Raw genomic sequence first — 27,993 nt, forward strand, 5'->3', positions numbered from 1 at the left:
CGGCGCGCTGGTTGGCTTCACCTCTTCTCTCCAATTTAGAAGTTCGCAGACCCAGAGCCGGGGTGGAGGTGTTAGTTTCACTCCGACCTGGGCGGAACTGAGAGGGACAGCGGAGGCGGAAGTGGCGGCCCTTGGGCTGGAGAAGGGTCTGGTCCCGGAAGGAGGAGGAAACCCTGAAAAGAAAACAGCAACAAACTGAGCTGCTGTGATAGAGGGGAACAAAATGGCGGCGCCGAAAGGCAGCCTCTGGGTCAGGGCCCAACTGGGGCTCCCGCCGCTGCTGCTGCTGACCGTGGCCCTGGCCGGAGGCTCGGGGACCGCTGCGGCCGAAGCGTTTGACTCGGTCTTGGGTGATACGGCGTCTTGCCACCGGGTGTGTCAGTTGACATACCCCTTGCACACCTACCCCAAGGTAGGGCGCGTCCGAAGAGGGCTGCAACCCCTCCCTGGCCCCCCATCTCTCCGCTCTCCCTCTTCTCTGTGAGCTCTGGGAACCTGGCGATTGAATCCACCATTCAACCGCTGCCTCCCAGCTGTCTAGCTCCTGTTTTCCATCTTAATCACACCCGCATTTCTCCTGAAATTAGCGGAAGTTTTTGCCGCACCCACCCAGTAATGGGCTGGGGGACACAAAGATGAAAAAGATCCGACCCCTTTCCTCTGGAAGCTTGCAGAGCATCCGGGGAGACGAGCATTCTAAGAGGGAGGAGGGTGCTGATTATTAGCGCGGGTCCTCACCTTTAAGGAGCGGGAGGGATGGTGGGGGCGGGGGACAGAAGCAGATACGCGAGTCCACAAAAGGTTACTTCGTAAACCTGTTTACTGAGCATCTCTCTGGGCCGGACCCCCTAGCCTGCCTGTTTCGGGAGTCAGACTAGACAGTTCCGCTGTGGTATGAAATGTATTGAGTCAGCCCGAGGAGTTGTGAGACGCACCGGAAGGGCTTTCCATCTGTGTTGAATTATTGTGTGCTTGGCACTGCCATTAGGGACCGGGATGGTTTAGAGAAGAAGCAGATGGATCTGCATTGAAAGAATTTACCATTTAGTGCAGAAGACGGGATTCGTGGAGTAAAGAAATCAGGCCGCCCCTCAGGGGAAAGGGGGATCACATCTTAGGGAGAGGAGTGATCCTACTTTCAGTCCCTGCCCCGCCGCAGGTGCTGCCTTTCCTGTGGTCCCGTTTTACTTCTCAAGTTGTTTTTCAGCTTCTTGAGAGTTCTTTACTCAGCATTCTAGATCGCGTGGTGACTCCTCCGCCCTTTCCTGTATGCAGGGGTGGGCAAAAAGAGGTTTACAGTTGTGACTGCAAGAAACAGTGTTTATTCTTGTGTTATTATTTGCATTATGTAAGCCTACTTTTGCCTACCTCTTTGTGGTTTGATAATACGTTTTTCCCACCCCACTGCCTGTATTTATAAGAGCTTTTGCTGATGTTGCTTGCCTTTCCTTGTTTTTTCCTTAATCTCTATGCTGTTGGTTTAACCGTGTGGCTAGCCCTTTCTGCTCTCTCAAACTACAGAGTAACCACGAGGACAGGTCCATGGAAGTTAGGATGTAACTTATGGCAAGTGTTTTCAGGTCTTTGAAATGAGAAGTTCTAAATGCTATCACTTCCCATATGCCTGTTTACATTTTACATTGCATGCGAATTGTCAGTTTTCAAGACGAAGTGTGGGAGAGGATATTGTATTACCCTAAATTTTCAGAGACTAATATAGCTAGAGAGAGAAATGAGAAATTCTGACTTCCAGACTTAAATCGATGTAGAATGCCCTGAATACATTATTTTCTTCTCTCATCTAAGAGGATTGTAAGAGGAAATTCATTGATACTGATTTGGCCTGGTTTGAGGTGGAGATTTACTTTGTATCATTTGAGTATTTGGTTTTGGGTTTTGACATTTCCTAGAACATTTGTAGCATGAACCAGAATCCTGGGAGAATAATTAATTCAAAAGGATAAACATTCTGGAACTTAGAGGTATTTTTATAATATCCACTACTTCCTAAAAATCTCTATGACATCTCTAAGCCATTTTTAGTTATTTTTTAAAATTATTCTCACCAGAAATTAAATCATCTGGCTCCCTGTAAGTCCTGGACTTAAAATTTATTTTGTCTACCCCCCTGTTGCTAGTATGGTGACAGATTTATACACATTATCCCTAATTCTCGCAACTACCCTGCAAAGTAGGGTTTTACAATTGAGGAAATTGAGGCTCTGAAAGGTTAAGTAACTTGCCCAAGGTCACATAGCCAAGAACTAGTGTAGTAGTTGGAATTAAACCCTAAACCTGGCTGTACTATGTTGCCTTTTATTAATAAAGTTGTATTAAAATAATTAATTTACTTATTCCCTTGATTTCTGTTTGTCTTCCTCCCAATTATTGTGCTTTGCAGTTCAGGAAAAAGCAATGTGTTATATGAGAAATGAATTTAGGTAAATTGACAAGCTTCACATAGCCTCTCTTGGTCTGGTATTTGTACCTGGTGGATAGAGATCTCATTTTAATGACTTATTTTCAGAATTATTTGTTGTTTGAAAAGTACAAAACTGTTGGTAAGCAATTATTTTAAAATTACTATAGTTTACCCTTTAATTTTCCTTAAAAGTACAATTGCATGATTTGCATGGATTCAAATATAAGAAACATGTTTATGTTAATAACAAAGTTAACTAGATCCAGCCGATATTTTTGTGTATGGCTCTGGAACCACCTAAACTCCAGGTTCTATCCACAGCTCCACTTTTACTATCTGTGTGGTCTTGCTGATCACTTAACTTCTAACTTTGTTTTGTCAGCTGTAGGGAAAAAACCCTCATACGTAAAGATTAAAAATAATATATGTGGCGTTTCAGCACAGTGCCTAACACATGTCAATAGTTGTTTCTTCTGTTATATGAGTATGTCATTAAACCATTTTGGTGTATGTATTATTAACAGTGTTGAATAATGAGAGTATAGTTAGCTTGACTCAACTCAGGATATAAAAATGTGTATAATTATTTAGCTGGTGTTCTGTTTGGTGGGGAGGACCATCTCCTTGTGCTCTACATCAGGGGAGATATGTTTTATAAATGCTTGACAGTCATGTGGGATACATGGGGCACGAATTATTACTTGGAGTAATAATATTATCTAGAACATGAACATGTACTTGAAACAAGGATATGATTCTTCATAACTGCCTATTGAGTGCCTACTCTGTGCTGAGTGTTATGTCAGATGTTAAGTGTTAGTACAGTGCCTGGCACATTGTGGGTGCTCACTAAATATATTACTAATGTTATGTCTACTTATTAAATAGTATAACAATATTAAGGGTATTGTGAATATAAAATGTATAATCCTTATATTCAAGATTGACATTAAGAGTATTGTCTGTGTTTTATAACTAAGAAAACAGATGCCCAGAGAGATTTAGGTTACTTGCCTGAGGTTGTGCCAAGGAAGTGGTGAGGCTCAGCTGCCGTGCCATACATACTCTCTTCTGAAAATGGCACTCGGGGGCTTGTTGAATTAATGTAATAGAAAACATATCTGGAAATGAAATGGCATCCAGTGAAGCTCATACTATTGAGCTTGTGCCTCCTCAGTGCAGTATAAGGAAATACGTGGTGCTCCAAGGCATGAGAATTCTTTCGTTGTTGTACAGAGGCTGCAAAGCTACTCAGGTATGAAGTTTATTTTAATTGCTAAAATTCTTTCAATTTCATCTAAACTAAACTTAACAACAAATGCAGCTAGAACTGTGGTCCAAAAATGTGCTATCTGAAAGCTGTATAATGACTCTTGCTTAATACTAGACTGCAGCCATCTATTCCTCATGGATTGCCGCTGCTACAGCAATCTTACTAATCCTCTGCTAGAAAGAAGCGCATGCCTTTGTATTCTGTTGGTTGCTAACTGGTGTATACACATGCTGTTTCCTTCCTTATTAGGTGCCTGCCAGTTTATACACAGTGGATCACACAGTAAGTTGAGGGGGCTCCCCGACATGTGCTGGTTTATTTCAAATACTATATGTATTTCATTGAAGGAAAGCCTGTTGAAGACATTGTCATTAATCTTACTAAGCAGGTAACATTTTCCAGTAATGAAGAATATATCCTATCTTGAGCTCACACTCATATATAATGATGCCTATAACTATTGTTTTCTATTTTAAAACTCTATTATTATTAACACTACAACCATTTATTGAGTACCTTCTATGTCCCAGGCACTGTGCTAGGAATAGCTAGCTATTTCCAGCATTATTGAGGGAGTTGGAGATAATAATTTATAGCTATTATCTCCTTTTATGATGAGAATAACTGAGATTTAGATAGGTAAAGTAACATGTTGGGTCACTCACCTAAAAGGTTTTAATCCAGATCCGTCTAATTCCATTGGCTTTACCATATGGCACACTATTGCTCTTGTGTTTTTAGTTAAGCCAAGTTTTTAAAAATCTTTCATGCAAGCATTTTTGTAGATGTGCACCTTACTTTGTGGGGATCTTTATAGCACTGCCTGCCATGTGAACCTACTCATGGCGCTTTTCCTGGTAAGCTTGGTGGCATGTATAAATATATTGATGTGGCAGACGTGTGCTGTCGGTACCGAAGCACTTGCTTACTCATTTCTATTTCTGTTATTAAAATTCTGATTATATCATTGTTATTTTTATTTGCAAATTTTTCCATGAAATATGGGAAAAGAGTGATTTTACCTACTAGGCTTCCTTCTCGGTTATCTCTTTAAGAAAGAAACTGAAACCTCTTTCTATAGCAAAGGTCTTGGGTATTACTTGGCTCCTATCATTTTTCTTTCAGCTGTAAATTTTTCTATTGGACAGTCTATAATAAACCCTACTAACTTTGCTTTCTTTTAACCTACTTTCCCCTAGGGAAATGTACTGTTTTTTTGGTAATCCTCCCTGTTCTTGAACTCTCCAGGAAGAGGAGCTGTACGCCTGTCAGAGAGGCTGCAGGCTGTTTTCGATTTGTCAGTTCGTGGATGACGGAATCGATTTAAATCGGACCAAATTGGAGTGCGAATCTGGTAAGAAGATACACTGATGACATCAGCAGTATGGAACATTGGTTTTATATGCTTCTAATATACATTGAGTTGTATTATACTTTGAATGTATTTTCCTCAGAAAATGACAAGCATGATATTGAAACTAGTCCTTTAGCATCTTTTAATTATTATGAGGTTAGAGTTGTAGTAGCTGCTACTAGAAATTTCACAGGCTTCAAATTTCATCTGTTTTTTAAGACAGTGTTGTTTTGTGCTGTGGATGGGACACCTTTATTTGAGCAAGTACTTGGTTTAGACAAATGCAGTAGTAATTACCCTTCTCATAATTCATTGCTACCTTTTCCATGAATAGTATAATTTTCCAAAGCCTTTCAATCATAGGCTAGTTGACCTAGCTCCTAGTTTTTTTAACTGAGTCAGGCCTTTGACTCAGTATTTAGTAGTGTGTTCTTTTGTGGGTCATGCTAATAAAAGAAGTAACCAGAGTCTTTGTCATCTCTTAAACCACTACGCTTACTTTTTGCTGAAAGAGATGTGTGTAATAAAAGGAACCTGTAATTAGGACAAAATTGACATTTAACTTTTTAAAGAACTGTAATAGGATTTTCTCCATTCATTACCATACACTGTTTGTTCAATGGAACAGGAGGTATCTTTCTTCCTATCACTGTGCCATGACTAACATCCAGCCTTTGTGGTATCAGAACCTTATTTTTTTTTAAGATTTTATTTCTTTCTTTAGAGAGAGGGGAAGGGAGAGAGCAAGAGATGTAGAGGAACATCAGTGTGTGGTTGCCTCCCACGCGTCCCCCACTGAGGACTTGGCCCACAACCCAGGCGTGTGCCCTGACTGGGAATCAAAACCAGCGACCCTTTGGTTCACAGCCCACGCTCAATTTATTGAGCTACACCAGCCAGGGCCATAACCTTATTTTTTATGGCTTGATCTCCTAACTGGCCATCTTTGTATGTGCATAATGCGGTTCAGTTTGTTATCTAGCACCTTTGAGAAATGTGTCACAAACACATGACTGGGTTGGAAAGAAAAATAAGATTGTTGTAGTGGTGAAGTGCTCTATCACAAGAAGAAGATGGGTCTGGTGCACTAAATGCCGAGAGTTCAGTGGTAGAGACCTGTTTCAACTCCAGAGTCCTGCTGTAGACCATTTTCCCAGTTCCATCTTCTCAGAGCTTAGGGTGTTAGACTGCCTGCTTTGCTTTGCTTTGCTTTGCGGTGTGAATATCCTTGCTTCTCAAAGGAGTGACCCAGTTCTGAACAGTAATATCATATATTTGTATAAATCACTAAAATATATTATTTCCTTCAACCCCATGAAGTAGGTGGCTGTATTTCCATTGTACATATGGAAGTCAATATGTACAGTTAAACAGTCAGTCTAGGTCACTTACACAGCCAACATATGATAGATCCAAAACCTCAGGTTACCTGTTCAGTGACTTTGCCTGTTAAGTGTTTTTTCCACTATGCAAACCTTAGCTATGAGGCTCCCTTTTTCTGAATGTCGCCATATTGTCAGAACTTGTAATTAATAGATTTCTACCTGAAGCGTTACCTGAAGCATTTGACTTGTGGGAGATAAAAAGGGTTTTATTAAAATAATACATTTGCTAGTATTACCAAATTTGGAAGTATATATTGATGAAATGCTTTTTAAATAGTGAGAAATTTCTTTGTAAAATACAAAATCCCTTTTCTTTCTCCCCCCCTTTTCTCTCTCTCTCTCTCTCTCTTGTAATTTGACTGTTTTTCTCTTACAGCATGTACAGAAGCATATTCCCAATCTGATGAGCAATATGCTTGCCATCTTGGTTGCCAGGATCAGCTGCCATTTGCTGAATTAAGACAAGAACAAGTATGAATGAAACTACTTTTTAATGTTGCCTTCTTAGCTTATACTCGTATTGAAATATTTGTCACCTGCACAGTCCTATTTTAGTGTTACATTTTATAATTAGTTTTCAGCGAATTGTATGTTTGCAAATACAAAATATCAATTATATTTTTGTATAATGCTTTACTGTTAAAAGATGTATGCACATAAATAATTTTGTTTTTTCTCACGGTCTAGTGAAGATATTTTCCCCCTTTTACATATGAAAAAACTGAGGCTCAGGGAAATTGATGGTTCAGAGGGCCCCCCCTTTTTTTTTAATCCAAAAAGCTAAATAAAACCTTAACTCGGATCATCATCAATATTACTAAATTAACTTCCAAACTGTTTTCCTACTGTAACCCCCTCTACTTTATCTTTAGTCTGTGTCCAGACATTTATTTTCTAAATGGAAATCCCATCATGTCATACTTCTTTCTTATATAGTTGCTCCCTGTTATATACAGGTTTAAGTCCAAACCACTCATCTCAACCTGGCTCCTGGTGACCTCTCCGGTGTCATCTGTTCATAACTCCCACCCCTCATACTCTATATTCTCTAAACATTTTGGAGAAAGTTCCTTAATTTTATTAACTTTTGCATAGAAAATCCAGCCTCATGATACAAAAGGTAAAAGGAGTAAACAGTGACATGTCTCCTACTCCTGTATGTCTTGTCCTCCACTGAAGCAGGCAGAGTCCCTGATAGAGACACATTTTACGCATACACAAGGATACGTGCATCCTTTCTTTTAAAATTAAAAGCATACATTATGAATGTCTACTCTTTTAACTATGTAATACTTCATTGTATGGATGTATCATTTATGCATTCCATTATTTGGGACATGTAGATGATTTCTAATCTTTTCATTTACAAATGACATTGCATATTTTGCACATGTATGAGTCAGAATTGGAGGGAAGATGATATCAGCTAGTGTTATGTCTCTATAGTACTTTAATATGTGTGTATATATATTTGGCCCATAGATGCTCCTCTCACCCTGCCCTGTTACCAGATGTCTCACATTTTATACATATATTCTTTTCATTGGTTTTTTCCATTGATGTTCATAATGACATGATTTATTTTACTTGAAAGATGAGAATAGTATGATTTATCCCTTTCCCTTGTATCTCTTGAGGACTTGTTAGTCCTTATTTAACCAAATCTCACCATTCTCCTTATTTTTAGACCAGAAATAAAATATCAGAAATATTTTATTTCTGATACAGGTGACAGGTAGCTTACAAATATTTTTGGTGGCAAATTAAAGAGATTTTCAGCTTTACCATAGTCAATTTGCATATACAACTAAGTATTTAATGGTAACAATTACTGCAGATTCATGTAATTCTTTTTTTAGTATATTTTATTGATTATTCTATTACAGTTGTCCCATTTTTTTCCACCTTTTCCCCCTTTCCACTACCCCTCCTTCCAGCATTCCCCCCTTAGTTCATGTCCATGGGTTGTACATACAAGTTCTTTGACTTCTTCATTTCCTATACTATTCTTAACCTCCCCCTATTTTGTGCCTACCAGTTATGCTTCTTATTCCCTGTACCTTTCCCCCCATTCTGCCTGCTCTCCCTTTCTGCTGATAACCCTCTATGTGATCTTCATTTCTAGGCTTGTGTTCCTGTTCTAGTGTTTGCTTAATTTGTTTTTGTTTTTTTAGGTTCAGTTCTTGATAGTTGTGAGTTTGTTGTCATTTTACTGTTCATATTTTGGATCATCATCTTCTTCTTAGATAAGTTTCTTTAACATTTCGTATAATGATGACTTTGTGATGACGAACTCCTTTAGCTTTACCTTGTCTGGGAAGCACTTTTATCTGCCTTTCCATTCTAAATGATACCTTTGCTAGGTAGAGTAATCTTGGATGTAGGTCCTTGCTTTTCATGACTTTGAATACGTCTTGCCAATCGCTTCTTGCCTTCAAGGTTTCTTTTGAGAAATCAGCTGATACTCTCATGGGAATGCCGTTGTAGGTAACTCTCTCTTTTCCTCTTACTGCTTTTAAGATTCTCTCCTTATCTTTCATCCTGGGTAATTTAATTATGATATGTCTTGGTGTGCTCCTCTTTGGGTCCAATTTGTTTGGGACTCTCTGAGTTTCCTGGACTACCGAGAAGTCTATTTCCTTTGTCAGATTGGGGAGGTTTTCCTTCATTGTTTTTTCAAATAAGGTTTCAATTTCTTGCTCTTTCTCTTCTCTTTCTGGCACCCCTATGATTCAGATGTTGGAACATTTAGAGTTGTCCTGGAGGTTCCTAAGTGTCTCCTCATTTTTTTGAATTCTTGTTTCTTCATTCTGTTCCAGTTGAATGTTTTATTTTTTTCCTTCTGTTCCAAACCACTGGTTTGAGTCTCAGTTTCCTTTCCTTCATTGTTTGTTCCCTGTATATTTTCCTTGATTTCATTCTGTATAACCTTCACTTCTTCCTTTATTTTGTGACCATACTCAACCATTTCTTCAAGCATCCTGATCACCAGTGTTTTGAACTCTGCATCTGATTGGTTGGCTATCTTCTCATTCCTTAGTTCTTTTTCTGGAGTTTTGATCTATTCTGTCATTTAAGCCATTTTTCTTTGTTTCAGCATACCTGTTACATAGTAAGGGGTAGATAGAGCCTTGGGTATTCACCAGGGCAGGGCAACCCACTTCACTGTGTTGTGGTGCTGTGTTTGGGGGAGGGGTCAGAGAGGGAACAATGCTGCTTGCTTGGCTCTGGCCAGCTGTCGGTCACTTTCCCCACTACCCAGAAGGGAATTGTGCCCTCTCAGGTGCTGCCCTTGTGATTCCTTGGTGGGTGGATTTGTGTACATTCTAGGACCTGTGGGCCCCTCCAATAGACTCTCTGGTGAGACTGGCAGTTTCTCCTGCTGCTGCAACCCCCACATGGTTATTTATATAGCCATAGGCTGTGAAGCTTTCTCTTCCTGTGCTGGAATGCTGGATTTGGCAGTCTATCTCACTCCCCAGTTCTTCCTCCTGGTTTATCTGCACTTGAATGTGGGACCACCTGGTCCCGCAGCCACCACCTTGCTATGCGTCTTCTCTGACCCTGCTGCCTGTCTCCACCCCTCCTATTAGTCTGGATAAATATTTCTTTTTTAACTCCCTGGTTGTTGGACTTCCATACAGTTTGATTTTCTGACAGTTCTGGTTGCTACTGTTTTTAAATTAGTTGTTATCCTTCTTTCATTTATATGAAAAAGCGAAGCTGAAGCATTATCTGCCTACACCTCTGTCTTGGCAGGAAGAGTCACTTAATTCTTTATACCCTAACCCAATGAGGATTTGGAGAACCTTGATTACGTTGCTGTCTTGAATATGCATATAAAAATAATAATTACATATGTATATAATTTTTTTTAAAGCTCATGTCCCTGATGCCAAAAATGCATCTACTGTTTCCTCTAACTCTGGTAAGGTCATTCTGGAGTGATATGATGGACTCTGCACAGAGCTTCATAACCTCTTCATGGACTTTTTATCTTCAAGCTGATGATGGAAAGATAGTTATATTCCAGGTAACACCTGTGCTTCATATATTCTTCTACATACCAACAAGAGTAAATGGGTATGTCTTAAATGAATGTCTTGGATAGAGCTGTGTATTCAGTCACTTACAAATACTTACCATCAAGTAATATTTATTTGGTCTAATGGAAATGTTGGGCATCACAACACGATGTGACTTACCCTTCCTTCTGCCCACTGGAAGCCTATCTAAAGGCCATTCCTTATAAGAACTGCCTTCTGAGTTTTGTAGTGGTTAAAATGAAACCTCTAGATACAAGAGATAAGAATAATTAGTATACTTTGAATATAAGTAGTGGCATGCATTTATATTATATGTGGATATTAGAGAAAAGCAGTGTGATGTAATCTTTGGTTATTTTTAGTGCTTTTCCTCATAACTCTTGTAAGAGCTTGTCGAAGAAGTATATTGCCTCCTAGAGAGGTAACCTCCTAACCCCATTATTTACTGTGTGATGTGATAATAATAGTAGCTATTTTTGAAGGTTCTTATATACTAGGGATTCACGTATTTCATCTCAGATCTTCAAACAACTTCAAGAAGTTGTATTATCTTTAGTTCATTGATGAGGAAATAGCCTGTAACTTGTTTAAGGTCACCTGCCCGTAAGTAACAAAAATAGGCTTCAAACTCAGTTCCTTTAGTTCTAAGGCCCAAATACCACCTCACCATACTGTCTTCCTTTTCATTCCATAGTTAAATTCCTAAAGTTTACCAATCCACAAATTCTGTTGTGGTACTTTCTCAGATAATAATTGAAGTGAACCATAATTGAAGCGAACCTTTACTTAGTGAGTGGCTCACTGTAAGGCTAGTATGTGATTTTTAATACTATCCTGAGCCTTGAATATCTAATAAGTAAAACACAGAAGGAGTCTCTTTAAATTCATGAATAAGTTTTATATCCTAAAGCTACTTAAGTTAAAGCATAAGTTGGCTCTTAGAGTGGAGTCCTCATTCATTCCTAATTAGATGTGAGTCAACCTGAGTGTAACTAGGATGGAGAAGCTCCCACTTTGGAGTATCAGTGCTGTATGCAAAGTATGGAATATTTAGCTGTAATTTATGAATTACTCATACTGAGGAAGCATGGAATGTTTTAGTTGAGAAAAATAGAGATAATAAGTGTTTGGCCAAAAATGTTGGCAGTCTGCTAAATTATTCCTGATCAACTAGAATTAGAACTCATTCTTGTAGGGTATGATATTTAATGCAGTATGTTATAATTTATCCTCTTTTTTATTTTTTAAAAATGTTGTGAGGAAGTTAAACTAAATACTTGATGGTGCCAGAAATCTGTCTGTTTCTTTGCAAGGCATTGGATCTGATATTTAGGAAGTGCAATTAAAATATATTGTGGTTAATGTGTTTTATTTTTTATACCATACTTCTGTTACTTTTTCTCAATTTGAATGTTTATAGAGATAATGTGTTATAGAACTTGCTACTGAAAAAGACTTAAGAAGTACAAATGGCTTAATTGCTTTCATTATCATTCTAGTCTAAGCCAGAAATCCAGTATTCACCACAGTTGGAGCAGGAGCCTACGCAGTTGAAAGAATCATCGCTAAGCAAAATGTCCTGTAAGTTTATTTGAAGCAACTTAGGATAAAAAACATTAGCAGCCAGCCCTGGCTGGTGTGGATCAGTGGGCTGAGCACTGGCCTGCAAACTGATAGGTCACCCATTCAGTTCCTGGTCAGGGCACCTGTTTCTCTCCTTCTCCTTCTCCCTCTCTTTCCCTCTCTATAAAACTAAATAGATAAAATCTGAAAAATGTTTAAAAAGTAGTCAAATCTGGTTGTGATAGAATTGGTTGTGTGCTTGTTTTTACAGTAATGGAAATGAACAAATAATTTCTTAATAGTGATTCTCAAACTTCAGTGTGCATTAGAATCTAGAGAGCTTGTTAAAAACAGATTTCTGAGCCCTACATCTGGCAGGTTTCCAATTTACCAGATGTCGGACAGACCTGAGAATTTGCATTTCTGACAAGTTCAGAGATTTCATTGATGCCGCTGGTTGTGACTGCACTCTGAGAACCACTATTCTAAAGCCATTTAGTTTGCTTCGAAGGGTGTTGTGAGCCTGAACTGATGAAATACTCTGATACATCCCAATAAAGCAACTGAATAGTGAAACTAGCCCAAAAGTGTGAGTTCCTATTCTATTTTTATTTACTTACAAAAAGTGAAATTTAACTCATGGAAATACAAAACATGAAGCTAAGCTGACCTTACCTCTAGCTCATACCTTATTTTAGATACTGATTAAATTAACTTTCTAGTTATTTTGCTGGGTGGATAATGGTAGCACACAAGGCGATCTGTAACTTTACATTAGAAGAAACCAAATTCTATTATTCGGGCCCTCTTGTAATTAAACCAAAAGTGTTAATATCACTGAGAATTTGGAAACAAAATAGAAAATCTTTAATGTAGTAGAATATCCAGTTGGTTTTGATGTGTCCCAGGAACTTGCATTCGTTATTAAATGTATGAGATTATACTGACGGCTAGGTATCTGTGAAGAGTATAGATCTAGACAGTCACCCGAGCCTGTCTTTTGGGGCATGGAGTAGCATAATCACGTACCTTGTTATTTCAGCAGATCTACAAATGAGAAGTTCACAAGCACACAGGAACTATCTTGAAGATGGAGAAAATGATGGCTTTTTAAGATGCCTCTCTCTGTATGTATTCTTCTTTATTAATGAATATAGGAGATACAGTGTGACTTATATCAGAGAGATACATTCCTTTTTATTATTTTAAAATTTTATTAGCTCCTTAAAAGTAAAAAATTTTACCTTTTTCCTACCAAACTTGTAGTTTGGGTATTTTAGTTTGCTTAAAAGGTAATATGCATACTACTTTAATGAAACCCCAGCATGTAGTTTTTTTTTTCCACAGTACAAAAGCTGTCTTGTTAGGATTCTTTGATTTATGTTAAGAAATGTGCTTCTCCAGCCATTTAAATGATATGTTCATGGTTTGGGGACCAGATTTTTGTTTTTAGCTGCATGGACACACATGAGGCATGGGGAGATCGGTAAGAGTGATAGGTTAAGGAGGGCTTTGTGTTGTGTGCTAAGGAGTATCAGCTGTGTGCCACGGAGTCTTAAGGCAGGCAGGGGAAAGTGGGCAGGCAGGGTGGAGGGTACCTCGTGCCCTCCTGGGAAGGAATGTCAAGCCTTCTGAGGGTGAAGAGGTTTTTATCAATGCATGCGTGCTTCCATTCCTCCAAGAAGTTATGATATGAGCTGCCCCTGCTCCCTCAGTATCCCCCACCCCCCTGAAAAGAGAAAGAAAGTGGGTCTTAACACTTATTGGTAACTATGTACTCTGTCAGATACCAGGCCAAGCACTTGAGCAGAATGCATACAGGTGCTTGCCCTCACTGCCGCACACTGCAGTAGTCCAGATTGCATGCGTTTCCTGTGATTTCTTGTGGTAGAAATAGTTTCTTGAAAGGTTTTATCAGATATCAGTAGGGTGATATTGGGATCTACAGATTAGTGCCTTTTACTGAACATAGTCTTTAAAGACTGGGTGAGAAAAAGAGGATTTAACTTAAAATGTTCCCTTTCTTCCCTTTCTAAACCTGCTTTTGACCTTGTGCAAAAAAATGGGCATTTTTCCCCCTCCAAAGTTACAATTTATTCTCAGTACTTCACTACCTGGCATCTTATTTGTGTTATTGCTCTTTAACATTTTTTATTATATTTTATATTGTTCTTCTAAATCTTACATTTTAAAAGTAACTTTGTAAATGTTTAACTTAGGAAGCAACTAACTTTATAACTAGAGATTTAATTTATAAAGCTTCTGTGCACAAACATGAATTATTATAATAATATCCTATAAGTAAAAAATTCTTTTTACTTTTTTATTTTTTAAAAATGTATTTTATTGATTATGCTATTATAGCTGTCCTATTTCCCCCACTTCATTCCCCTCTACCCTGCACACCCCCTCCCACCCACATTCCCCCCTTAGTTCACGTCCATGTGTCATAAGTTCTTTAGCTTCTACATTTCCCATACTATTCTTGCCCTCCCCCTATTTTCTACCGTCTATGCTACTTATTCTCTGTACCTTCTCCCCCTCTCTCCTCCTCCCACTCCCCTGTTGCTAACCCTCCATGTGATCTCCAGTTCTGTGGTTCTGTTCCTGTTCTAGTCATTTGCTTAGTTTATTTTTATTTTTGTTTTAGGTGTGGTTGTTAATATTTGTGAGTTTCCAGTAATTTTATTATACATGTTTTAAAAGATTCTTTTTAAAATGCTTTTCCCCCTCAGTGATCTCATTTGACTCTTAGTATAGTGTACCTTATAATAAGTAGGTAGATCAGAGAGGTGAATCACCTGTCCCCAAGGTTGTCTATCTACTGTGTTAAAATTCAAACATAGGTTTTCTGATTCTACATCTTCTAATCATCCTGTTCTGCCATAGCTGTCTGCTTTGTAAAGGGTCATGATTTTCCACAATTGCCTACAGTACCACCCAGGTAATCAGTGGAACTGGTCTTCTGATCCTTACTGTAGTACTTATTTGTATTATATCACATAGTTATTATAAAGTTACCCTTGACCTCCAGAGTAGAAATTGAGCCCACACTCATTTTTCACTTGCCATTTCTTTTTAGAGAGTCTGTTATGTGCCAGGCACTGTGTTAGGGACTTGAAACCTAAGAAAAGATGTTCAGTCTCTGCCTCTATGGAATTCTCAGGTTTAGTGTGGTAGAGACAGACATGGAAACAGTGAACAGCACAGTAATTATTGCCGCATATTACACATACACACATACCTCTCGTAGATAGAGTACAAAGAGTACTGAGTCTGTCAGAGGTTTTAGTGGGAGAATTTGCAGAGGAGATAGAAATGGCTTAAATGATGGGTAGAGATTTTTGCTAGTTGTAGTACATTTGTTTAGGAGATTTGACCAGAGTTCCGGCCAAGATGGAGGTATAGGCAGAAACCCTTTGCTTCCTTGCACAACCAAAAGCACCAGAAAATCAAACTGCATAGAACTCTGACAACCAAGAAATTAAAGTCAACCAGACGAGTAAGAACCTGCATGCGGCAGCAGACCACAGGTGGGGCTGGCAGAAGGCGAAACTGAGACTTGGAGCTGACTGTGGACAACAGCAGAGGTTGCTGCAGTGGGAGAAACTCCCAGTCTCACAGGAGAGTTTGTTGGAAAGCGTGCTAGAGCCTAGCAGGCAAGCTGGTTGTTCCCTCTCTGGCCCCTCCCCCACAGGCAGTGCCACAGCATGCAGTAAGGAGGGTTGCCCTGCCCAGGTGAATACCTAAGGCCTCACCCCCTTACAACTTATCAGGGGCCCCAAGCAAAGAAATCAGACCCAAATGAAAGAACGCAGCAAAACCTCAGAAAGAAAGCTAAGCGATGAGACAGCCAACCTGTCTGGTGGAGAATTTAAAGCCCTGGTAATCAAAATACTCACAGAACTAATTGAGCTTGGTCAAAAGGTGAAAAAAAACAAATGAAAGATGCCCAAAATGAAATAAAGCAAAATATTCAGGCAATCAACAGTGACAGGAAGGAAACCAGGACTCAAATCAATGATTTGGGACAAAAGGAAGGAATAAACATCCAGCAGGAACAGAATGAAGAAACAAGAATTCAAAAAATGAAGAGAGACTACAAACCTCTGGGACAACCTGAAACCTTCCAATATCTGAATCATGGGATGCCAGAAGGAGAAGAATAACAGCTAGAAATTGAAAACTTATTTAACAGTTAATGAAGGAAAACTCCCCCAATCTGGTGAAGGAAAAGTACTTTTAGGAATCCCAGAGAGTCCCAAAGAAGTTGAACCCAAAGAGGAACACACCAACACATGTCATAATTACATTAACCAAGATGAAAGATAAAAAGAATCTTAAAAGCAGCAAGAGGAAAGGACAGTGTTATCTGCAAAGTAGTTCCCCATAAGACTGTCAGCTGATTTCTCAAACCTTGAAGGCAAGAAGGGGCTGAAAGGAAATATTTGAAGTCATGAAAGGCAAGAACCTACACCTAAGATTACTCTATCCAGCAAAGGTATCATTTAGAATGGAAAGGCAGATAAAGTGCTTCCCAGATAAGGTCAAGTTCATCATCACCAGAACCTTATTATATGAGATGTTAAAGGGACTTCTCTAAGAAAAAGAAGATAAAAATATGAACAGTAAAATGATACTGAACTCACAACTATCAACAAATGAGCCTAAAAGAAAAGACAACAAAAACTAAGCCAACAGCTAGAACAGGAACAAAATCAGGGAAATGGACATCAAATGGAGGGATTTCAGTAGGGACGGGGAAGGGAGGAATGGGAGGGGAAGGTACAGAGGAGAAGAAGGGTAATTAGTAGGCATAAAATAGAGATAAAAATGGTATAGGAAACAGAACTCAAAGAACATACATGTACAACCCATAGGCATGAACTGGGGGGGGGATGCTGGAGGGTTGGGGGTATAGGACAGAGTGGGGTAAAGGGGGGGAAAACTAACAGCATGATCAATAAAAAATTCTTAAAGGGGAAAAAAAAGATTTGACCAAACTAGGTAGACAGGAGCTAGAAAGGAGCAAGAAGGTAATCAGGTGTAATGTCATGAAGAGGCCTCTGAAGGATAGAGGATGACTTTGGAGAACTTTTGTAAGTCAGGTAAGAAGAGGTCTGAATTAGGGCAGTGGATGAATCCAGCAAGTGATGAAGATAGTTGAGGATCTTGTAGGATTGTTTTGTAGAGATTGGAGAAATAGATTGACTAAAATGAGCTCTACTTTTCTGACTTAACAGTCGTGACTGGAATCCAGATGTCAAATATATCCTCCTCATTTCATGAAGGGAATTCCTTAGTAGCCAGGTTAGGGCTCAGATATGTAAATTAGGGGGTTTTTTTCCATTAAAAACATTTTTACTCCATTATCTTTCTAAATTGGAATACCTAAAGCCTCATATAGGAGTTCCCTGCTCTTAGATACAATGCGTTTCTAAAGTCATCCTCGTTTGCTGCGACAAACAATGATTGCATGCTTTTTCCTTAGCATGGTCAAGTGTTAGCTGGCCATCAAGTGAATGGGTTATGGTGGTAACTTCAGATCTTTTTTTAGGCTGTTTGGGTGAGCACAGACTTGCCTGTTCTTGGAATCTTAATCTATAGTTTGGCAAACAATGGGTCAATTACAGAAAAAGCTTTGGTTACTGATTCTTGTAGCTGCCTTTCTTCATGACGATATTTTAATCATAAGAAACGTAACCATATCTTTACTAGCATACGATGTAATGGATACAGAATGCCTCATAATAGATGTACTCTTGTCAGTTGAACAAGTAAGTTAATTGTGGTTGATTGAGTATTTGAAATATTCTAGAGAAGCTAGCTCCTGGAAGAGTGTTGTGAATCCCTTTATAAAACAATGATAATTTAGCCCTGGCTGGTGTAGCTCAGTGGATTGAGCGTGGGCCTGCGAACCAAAGGACTGCGGTTCAATTTCTTGTCAGGGCACATGCCTGGGTTGCAGGCCAGTTCCCAGCAGGGGATGCACCAGAAGCAACCATACATTGATATTTCTCTCCTCTCTTTCCCTTCTCTTCTAAAGATAAATAAATAAAATTGTAAAAAAAAGGATAATTTTATAATTTACCTATTTTATACCTTAATTCTGGGATATTGGGTTTTCTTAAGTCAGGTATTGTAATATTTTGCAAAATGATATATGACATTTTTATAACAGTGTGTAATTTATAGGGTACTTTCATTTTCCTTATCTCATTTAGTAATTTAAGAATACCCTTGACCTGGCTGGTGTAGCTTAGTGGATTGAGCGCATGCCTGTGAACCACACGATCGCAGTTCGATTCCCAGTCAGGGCACGTGCCTGGGTTGCAGGCCAGTTCCCAGCAGGGGACTCACGAGAGGCAATCATACATTGATATTTCTCTCCTTCTCTCCTTCCCTTCCCCTCTAAAGATAAATAAATAAAATCAAAAGAAAAATCTACGATGTCTACTACCAAAGCTGCCATTGAAGCCATAGAGAAATAATGGGTGATAACCCACTCAGGAAGCTTTAAAAAAAAAGAAAGAAAGAAAGAATACCCTTGACAGTATTTGCTTTAATTTTATACATTTAACAAGAAACCAGTATGACTGATTTTCAAATTATAAAAGTGATGTAGCATGCTTCAGAAACTTGAGAAACAGGGAAGGACTTCATACCAGCCTAATATAATACTGTTACAATATTTCCTTCTGTAAGTGTGTTTTTTTAAATAACCATATTTTGCTGTGTGTAATGTGCTCCAGTGTGTAAAGCACACCCATGTTTTCATATCCATTATATATGAGATTGTTATCCCATTAGTATACCCATGGTATGTAATCATTACACCAATGTATGATGTACATCCTTATTTTTCCCTCAGATATTTGGGCACAAAAGTGCACTTATACATGGCAAAACATAGTACTTTTAAAGGTAGTAACCATGAAGTTTTAATTACATTATTAAACTAAGTATGTGTCATTGATTGCCTTTAATTAAAGAATCTATTTCTTATGAAATTTTAACATGACTGGTTTTATTTATTTTACTTTAATTTTTTCCAGTAACTCCGGGTGGATTTTGACCACAACTCTTGTCCTCTCCGTGATGGTGTTGCTCTGGATTTGCTGTGCAACTGTCGCTACAGCTGTGGAGCAGTACGTTCCCTCTGAGGTAGATCTAATTCTGACACATCATTTGAAGACTGCGCCATATGCTCAGTCATTTTAAATGCCTATTTGTTTAACTAGCCTATTTGTTTAACTAGGCTTTGAAAAACAAAGCCTCTTTACTAATAATAGAGTGAGAGAAGATTTGGTGGTTTTAAGCACACACCTGGGTGTGGGCAGAAATGAAAAATTACAGGTTTGCGACACAGGAGTTACTGTTCTGGTTTTCTGTAGTGCTAACTACCGTAGTTATGTGTATGTCGGCCAGTTTGAGTAAAGCGTTTCTCCCAGTTCTTTGAAGTTGAGAAGCACCTACTGCCATTAGTTTCTGAAGTGATATTTAAGGAAGAAGACTTGTAGAACCACTTAAATTTGTAGTTGTCATAAATTTGGAAGCGTAATAGCTGCTTTAGAAGCAGCAAGGCTAAAGTGTATGATTCTGAGTTCATTTGTTCTGGTACCTAACCCTGAGAGGGGTGGAAAACTATTGTGACTTCTTTGATAATTAAAATTCAACTCACCCAAGAAACAATTTGTAAGGTTAAGGAGTTGTACTTTGGGAAAAGTCTATAATTTGATGATTCAATTTAGCCTTCAAGGAAAGAAAGTTACTTATATAACTAAATATGGGGTGGTGATGTCTGTTGACCTCAACTCCAGGTGTGAGACTTTAGTTCTCTAATGCCTCAAAAGTGCAGTGAAAAAGAGTGAAAAGAAGAAAGGAGGGAAATTAAATGAATCTAGTAGTGAGCAGTTGGAATGTGCCTAGCATGTGGTTGAACAGTCTTATCTAAATAGCCTATAACGATATGTTTTAAGATGAGATTTATACATGAATAGTTAAGTAATAATTTCTTAAGATGATATGTGGTACAGGCAGCTAGAAACTGGGACAGAGTAATGTCAATAATTAACATTTATATAGATCTTTAAAATTTACAAAGTATTTTATTTATCTAACATGTCCTTGGTACTCTATAGCAGGTTTTATTACCCATTTAATAGATGATGAAGCAGGCTTAAAAGATCCAGTTAACCTTGGTGGGATTGCACAGCAATGAAAGTGTTGAGGCTGGAATTAGTTCTTGTCTTTGGACTCACAACACCTGTGGTTTTTTCCCTGCGTACTCTTTTTTCTTATGGCTAATAAGGATTTTAAGTGACACAGATAATAAGTGTTAAGGAAAGCAGACACCAGGTGCTGGGGTTGTTAGATAATGCCTTTAGATAATGTGGACCTGACCTGAACTTGGAAAAATGGGTAGGTGTGGTTTAGCAGATAGAGAAGGACCGTTTCCCCAGGTACAGACAAGAATAGCTAATTATCAGGGAAGTACTGTAAGGAACTAACTTGACTGAAAGAAGTTAAATTGGGAAATGCAACCAAGTCAAGTAGATAATGTCGGGCAGGATCGGGAATTGAAATATCAGAGATTGCATAAATTTCTGTAAAACCATCTACTTGTGATAAAAATGTACTGATGATATCCTCTTGCTACATTACTTACCTGTGTTTGTTATTTTTAGTTCTGATGTCCATATTTTAGTCATTTTACTATTTCTAAAAAAAAAATGGAATTACCCATCTTATATAGGATTGCTTTTGCCTATTGCTTCCTTTAAAGTTACCCCGTGCATTCTAAATCCAATGGCAACAAAACTACAAACTTACAGTAATAAATCTTTGTTGACCTTTCACCATGTGGCACTTTATTCCTTCCTTTTTTTTTTTTTTTTTTAAGATACACATAGAGATTGGTCTGATTATTGCTAGGAAAGACTGGATGGCTGGCCTCAGGTTAAATTCACCTCAATAAATCACCACAACCTGGATTCTGGTCCCCAGGCCAATGGACTACTTTGAGCACTTTCTACTAGGCACTGTTTTAACTGAATTAGCTCATTTAGTCTTTTCACTAATTCTGTGAGGTGGCTGATATTATTACCCCCATTTTCCAGATACGAAAACTGCAAGAGAGACTGCAAGAACTGCAAGAGAGAGTTTGTAATTGCCCTGGTGTCACATACCAACAGGTGGTAGAACCAGAATGTGGGCCCAGTAGCCTGACAGCAAAGCCATTACCCTCAAGTTTCTTTAGTTATCTGGGCATCATAAATAGGGGTGTTGATTATGCGATTCCTATCAGGAGCTGATCTCCTGTGTGCCTTTGGACACTAGGAAGGTGAACACCACTGAGACCACACGGCTCCTGTTTCTGAGCCAGGATGCTCCAACTCTCTCTTCTCCAGATAAGTCTTAGATGGGCATTTCTTGGGTTTTCCTCTGTTACGTCCTTACTTGACTTAAGGAAGTGATCTCCGCTTCTGGTGTTGTTTAGATATGCTAATGCCTCATCATGGTTTTGATTATGTCTTACAGATTTGAGGATCTTTCCTTCCCTTTCAGATGACTCTTCATCTTCCTTTTCCTTTTAGATGTCTCTGCTGTGATAATTTTGTTTTGATTGTATAGTTTTCATTCTGTCAGAAATTCTCTCCCCTTATTTTCAAGTTCTTTGGGGAACACCTCACTTTTCCCATGCATGCCCCCCCAACACCTGTGGTCCTCAAGCCTACGGCTGCGGCACCCATGTGGAGTCCTGTTGGTGCCTGTAACGTTTCCTACAGGTATCTGCCTCACGGATGTTACTTTCTTGCCCTTCTCCAGAACTCTTCTTCTTGTCCCTAACAATTAAAATTATGGCTATAATCTCAAAGAGCCTGGACTTTTGTAAGAGATATATTTTCTAGAATATGTGGAAAACAGCCATTTAGAATCACTGTTTTAGACATTACTTTGTATGTGAAACCACATTTTGGCTAGGTATTAATGTTTCAACCATATTTTTACTATATATCTATTATATAGTACTTTATAGTTAGTGTAGAAATTTGTAAAGTACATATAAAGAAGCATAAAAAAAATTACTCAACCCATCATCCAGAACTATTTTTGTGTTGCCGTTTGAGTGGATTTCTTTTATAAACAATTTTAATACATATTTAAGGCTTTTGTTTCTTGCTTAAAAATATTGTAGTATTAGTACTCCTTCCCTGTTTTTTTTTTGTTTACTATAAAAATAACTGAGAACATAGCATTAGAAAATTAATTCAGATTTTCTTGGCCAGATGCCACCTGTTTTAAACTTTACTTTCATTAAGTCTTTTCATTGATTTTATTATTGGAACATAAATTATTTCTGACCCCTCTTCATTCATAGTAACATGAGACTCCATTTTATTTTATTTTATTTTTATTTTTTATTTTTTAATATTTTATTGATTATACCATTACAGTTGTTCTATTCTCCCCCTTCATTCCCCTCCACCCGGCACACCCCCTCCCCCGCTTCCCCCCCCTTAGTTTATGACCACGTGTCTCAAGTTCTTTAGATTCTATATTTCCCCTACTATTCTTGCCCTCCCCCCTATCTATTTTCTGCCTACTGTCTATGCTATTTTCTGTACCTTCTCCCTCCTTCTCCTCCTCCCACTCCCCTGTTGCTAACCCTCCATGCGATCTTCATTTCTGTGGTTCCACTCCTGATCTAGCTGTCCTCTTGGTTTGCTTTTGTTTTAGGTGTGGTTGTTAATAACTGTGAGTTTGCTGTCCTTTCACTGTTAATATTTTTCATCTTCTTTTTCTTATATAAGTCCCTTTAGCATTTCATATAATAAGAGCTGAGTGATGATGAACTCCTTGAACTTGACCTTATCTGAGAAGCACTTTATCTGTCCTTCCATTCTAAATGAAAGTTTTGCTGGATAGAGCAATCTTGGCTGTAGGTCTTTGGATTTCATGACTTGGAATACTTCTTTCCAACCCCTTCTTGCCTGTAAGGTCTCTTGAGAAATTCACCGACAGTCTGATGGGAACTCCTTTGTAGGTGACTGTCCCCTTATCTCTTGCTGCTTCTAGGATTCTCTCCTTCATTTTCATCTTGGCTAATGTAATGATGATGTGCCTTGGTGTGTTCCTCCTTGGGTCCAACTTCTTTGGGACTCTCTGAGCTTCCTGGATTTCCTAGAAGTCTATTTCTTTTGCCGGACTGGGGAAGTTCTCCTTTATTATTTGTTCAAAGAAGTTTCCCTCTCGTGGCTGTTTCTTTCCCCCTTCTGGTACCCCTATAGTTCAGATGTTGGAACATTTAAAGGTGTCCTGGAGGTTCCTAAGCCTCTCCTCATTTTTTTAAATTCTCGTTTCTTCATTCTTTTCTGGTTGGATGTTTTGTTCTTCCTTCTGGTCCATTCCATTGATTTGAGTCCCAGTTTCCTTTCCATCGCTATTGGTTTCCTGTGCATTTCCCTTCATTTCAGTTAGTTTAGCCTTCATATGTTCCTCTAATTTATGGCTAAAATCAACCAGTTCTGTGAGCATCCTGATCACCAATGTCTTGAATTGTGCATCTGAGAGGTTCGCTATTTCCTGGTTGCTTAGAGTTATCAGTTCTGGGGCTTTGAGTTCTTCTTGAGCCATCTTTTGGACTGTTTGTGCCTGTTACGTATCAGGAGCGGAGCCCTAGGTATTCACCAGAGCAGGGCAACTCAGTTGCTGGGTTGTGACAGTTGTACGTGGGGGCGGGGTCAAAGGAGAGCAATGGCGGTCTCGTCGATGCTGCTTCCTGCCGCTGCCGCCACCGTCACCAGGGCCCGCGAGTTCCATCCCACTGTGCGAGAATGTGCGACCGAGGTCAGCCCTCTGCCACTGGGTTCGCCCGCTGGGGCCTGCGCAGTCCATCTCACTGTGCATGAATGTGCAACCATGGTCAGTCTGCCCCGAACCCAACTGGGTCTGGGCTGCTTGTGCGCCTGGTTGAAGGGTTCGTTGTTGTCGGACTTCCATATAGTTCAATTTTCTGTTCTTTGGCTGCATCTTTGTTCTCCAAACCTTTGTTGTATTCAAACTTGGTTGTGGGAGAAGGCACAGTGTTTCCACCTCTGCCTCCATCTTGGCGGAAGTCTCCATGAGACTCCATTTTAATTATACAAGTATGTATAAATCACCTGTGAACAGTGTTACATTTACATTGTATTATTTACATGTATAGTCCTTTGTGTTTGTAGGAAATGATAAGCCTGCTGAGAGAATGTGTGTCTCTTAAGCTCCAAGACCTGGTATCTTAGAGCTTAAACATGAAATGTAAAAAGCTTCCTTCTTTTAATCACGACAAACAAAGCTTAAAATGTTGATAATAAATGTCTGGAATGTAGTCTTAGAAACTTATGAACAGCTTTATTTTTCTTAATTTAGGAAAACTCTGAAATAAAATTTTTTCAGCCTGCTTTGCACATACTTAGGTATTCATCCTATATCATTTGATTGTAACAGCCAGAAAGAGTTGGCAAAAAATTTTATTTTCTTCGTTGATCTTAAAAGTAGGGTCCTTTTGAGTGATTTGATGATTAAAGATTTTGATCCTCCTTTTTCCACTTTTTTCCCTCTGTTCTTTCATATTTATGATGTCATTTTTGAACTTTAATGGGATGATACTTTATCTCATTGAGCTATCTATTTAAGATGATAAAGAGTTGTCACTCATAGTGGTCTCTGTCAGGCAGGCCAAACTTGATGTGTTAGTAAATCACACACAGTTACAGATAACTTGTTCTGTACCAGGCCCTGTTCAGGAGACTAAAGATACAGTGAAGAATGAGATCAAGGTGGAACAAAGTTTAAGGCCAAGTCTCAGGAAGTACGGTGAAGCGTATCTCAAAAGTATAATAAACATTATTTTCTTTCTTTAAAAAAAGAAGTCCAAGGCCCTGACCTCTACTGACTGGCAGGAGACAGCTGACATACTCTAATATCCAGATCAATAAAGTTTTGGTGAAAATAAAAATAAAAAAAGTCCAAGAATCTTGCCATTTAGAAGCTTTACATCTCATAAGAGTCCGAAAGCAGTGTAAGTCCTATAGTTTTTTAATTCAAATTCTGTTAAGAAACTGTGGTTTAGAAAAGTTTAAGTAATTTACTCAGATTACGTGACTGGTTATTGGCAGAGCCAGGCCTAAAGCTCAACTATTATTTACTCATTAAATTCGTTTTTTAACTTTTAGAAGCTATATGTATAACAAATTAAATCTTCTTCCTCATTTTCAGATAAACCACAGCCAAAAGTTTTTAAAATTTTATCTTCTATTTCTTTGTTTTATCAGCTTTAGACATTCTCTAATGTCTTCCCACTGAAGGGTGAGAAATTAATTAGTTCCCTCACACTGTGTCCCACCTCACCTCCATCTCTTCACTTCCTTCCGGGTTGATGTTTAAAATCATTCTAACAGTTCTTGGTTACTGTTTCAATATCCTTAAAGATTTTATTTATTTATTTTTAGACAGGAAGGGAGGGAGAAAGAGAGGGAGAGAAACGTCCATCAGTTGCCTCTCACATGCCCCCAGCCAGGTGCCTGGCCTGCAACCCAGGCATGTGCCACTGGTGACCTTTCAGTCCTCAGGCCAGCACTCAGTCCACTGAGCCACACCAGCCAGGGCATCAAGGTCCTCGAGTGTTGCTGAGTAGTGCGTGACGGTTTTTCTTTCACAGTGCTCCAGAGCAGTTTAACCACGTGTTCATCCTGGGTTTTAAGGAGGCCACACCATGTCAGATCCAAGTCTAGTCCATCAACCTCTGAATATGTTTGGAAGATACTCTTACTGGAAAAGTATAAGGTGCTGAGCCATTTCCTTATTGCAGGATAGTTGTTGCCTTGAAGCAGTAGGTAGTAAACCATACCTGAAACACGAAACAAAGAAGCAGCTATCACTATAGTCACTTTGAAAAATATTTTTATCACCCCAAAAAGAAAATTCATTAATAGTCACTCCCCATTTCCTCCCAAGTACCACCATCACCACCACCACCCTTAGTTGGCCTCTTAAACTTAGCATGATATTTTCAAGGATCATTCATGTTGTGGCATGTATCAGTATTGATAGATACCAAAAACCTTGGAAGTGCTCTTTAACATCTTTTAAATGCACCTTTCCTCCATTAGATAGTTCTGTGTAGTTGTCGCTCTGTATTTCATCGCTTGCCTTCTCGATAAGGTCAGCACTTCCGTTTTTAACTCATGGTTCAGAGATGCATTGCTGTAGGAGTTTACAACAAAATCTTTTTCATTTCTTAGCAAATACTTTTCACTCTGCTTTTCTGCCTTCAGGAGATAACCCTAAATAGGCCTACTTCCTAAAGATATTGGACATTATCATTGTGCTCCCATGGGTTTTATGACAGCTGCAGTGACTGTGTTATGCTTTCATTCTTTTGTTTTACTATCTTCTTAGATATGATGCTAATAATTTTAAGGAGCTTTTTTTTATGTGTTTTTGTGAAGACCTTTCTGTTGGCATTAAAATAGTTCTTGTAAATTTCTTGTTCCCAAAGCCTTTTAAATAGCACATATTTTTCAAATGCATTCAGTTAAAATATTTAGTAGCAGAGAAACTTACTCCAAAACATTTGAGAACGGAGAGCTCAGATTTACAAGAAATTAATTGCTTAAAGAATCCAACATCCCAAATCAGTGCTCTTAGTTATGACCACATTAACTCCATTTAAACCCGAGCAGCTTTTCTTGATGCCCACTTCTTACGCTTCTAAATAGTTTAAGTTGGAACATGGGAAAAGCTTCCTTTGGCCAGCACTGGCAGCTGAACCGCCCGTCTGTAAAACACTTTGATTAAAAGCATTCCTCATTCTTGAGGACGGTTATAGATTATTATATTTTTTACAAACTACTCGTAGATTAAATTGTTATTTGGAGACTTACTTAGTGATGTTTCTAATTATCCACATTCTAAGATGCATTGATTTTCTTTTGCAGAAGCTGAGCATCTATGGTGACTTGGAGTTTGTGAATGAACAGAAGCTGAACAGATACCCACCTGCTTCCCTTGTGGTTGTTAGATCTCAAGCTGAAGACCACGAAGAAGCCGGGCCTCTGCCTACAAAAGTGAACCTTGCTCATTCAGAAATCTAAGTTTCTCTTCTTTTTCCAAGAAAAGTGTCCTAGATGCCTAAAGTTCATTTCTCGTAGGGCTTTTAAAATTGGTCTCATTGGATATAGGGCTTAAAAATCAGTATAAAATGAAAATAAAGTTACCCAAATCTGAGAAGGCTGTATTTGCTGTAACTTTACCTACAATTTTTTTCTAGTAATTTAAGAGATGGGTATTTGGGATTGAATTTTTATTTTAATCTCTGTAGCTACTTTATTATTTGCATTGTTTTGGGGTTTTTTAAACCAGATTCTATGAGCTGATCATTGTTTCCCCGCCTCTCACCGTGTATCATCAGTCACTTTAGTTAATAAGCTGGACACTCAGTAGGATATGATGCTTCTGCTCAGAAATGGCCCATACCCTGTAATTTGAAATCTAGCAGGAAATGCCCTGACACTACATTTTCAGTTGTATTGAACTAAAATCATTAAAATTTTATTTGAATAATTATGTGCTGAAAGTTGAGTTAATGTACTCTTGATTTTCCAGATCTTTCCTCTCACCCCTACCCAACCTGGACAGAAGTTTTGAAATGTTCTGTTTCTACCTATTGCTGTATAATATGATCAGGAAACAAACTGAAGCAAAAACGATGGTGGTCAGAAGTGCATTTTATGTTATTCGCACAGGCTATAGATTTATGTTGAATGAGTCTTTCCAAAGAACTATTTTTCTCTGTTAGCATATCAGGTATAAGTTTAAAGATATTTTCGGAGAAAACTTTTCATTTTGAAAGTAAGAATTTGACTCGTGGTGCAGAATTCAGTGTAGATTTCACTTGGCAAAAGCTA

The 27,993-nt window shown here is 38.6% G+C and overlaps 1 protein-coding gene across 4 annotated transcripts; it reads left to right on the plus strand.

The window, feature by feature from the left end:
• Window positions 1-5: 5 nt before the first annotated feature.
• On the plus strand, window positions 6-27,652 carry TMEM59 (transmembrane protein 59). 4 transcript variants are annotated; one of them, XM_037043196.1, is made up of 9 exons: window positions 6-412; window positions 3,945-3,977; window positions 4,944-5,049; window positions 6,811-6,905; window positions 10,315-10,467; window positions 11,980-12,061; window positions 13,086-13,170; window positions 19,099-19,207; window positions 27,025-27,652. In XM_037043196.1, exons 1-9 carry the CDS (start codon window positions 224-226, stop codon window positions 27,178-27,180), a joined length of 1,008 nt encoding a protein of 335 aa, XP_036899091.1. In that variant the 5' UTR covers window positions 6-223; the 3' UTR covers window positions 27,181-27,652. The 4 variants fall into 4 exon arrangements, with proteins under 4 accessions (XP_036899091.1, XP_036899092.1, XP_036899093.1 ...); XM_037043197.1 differs by having other exon boundaries at window positions 7-412; window positions 13,089-13,170; XM_037043198.1 differs by lacking the exon at window positions 3,945-3,977 and having other exon boundaries at window positions 8-412.
• The last annotated feature ends 341 nt before the right edge of the window (window positions 27,653-27,993 follow it).

The sequence above is a fragment of the Sturnira hondurensis genome, unplaced genomic scaffold (genome assembly GCF_014824575.4).
Source record: "Sturnira hondurensis isolate 20B ecotype Veracruz unplaced genomic scaffold, ASM1482457v3 Scaffold0004068, whole genome shotgun sequence".
Lineage (NCBI taxonomy): Eukaryota > Metazoa > Chordata > Mammalia > Chiroptera > Phyllostomidae > Sturnira > Sturnira hondurensis.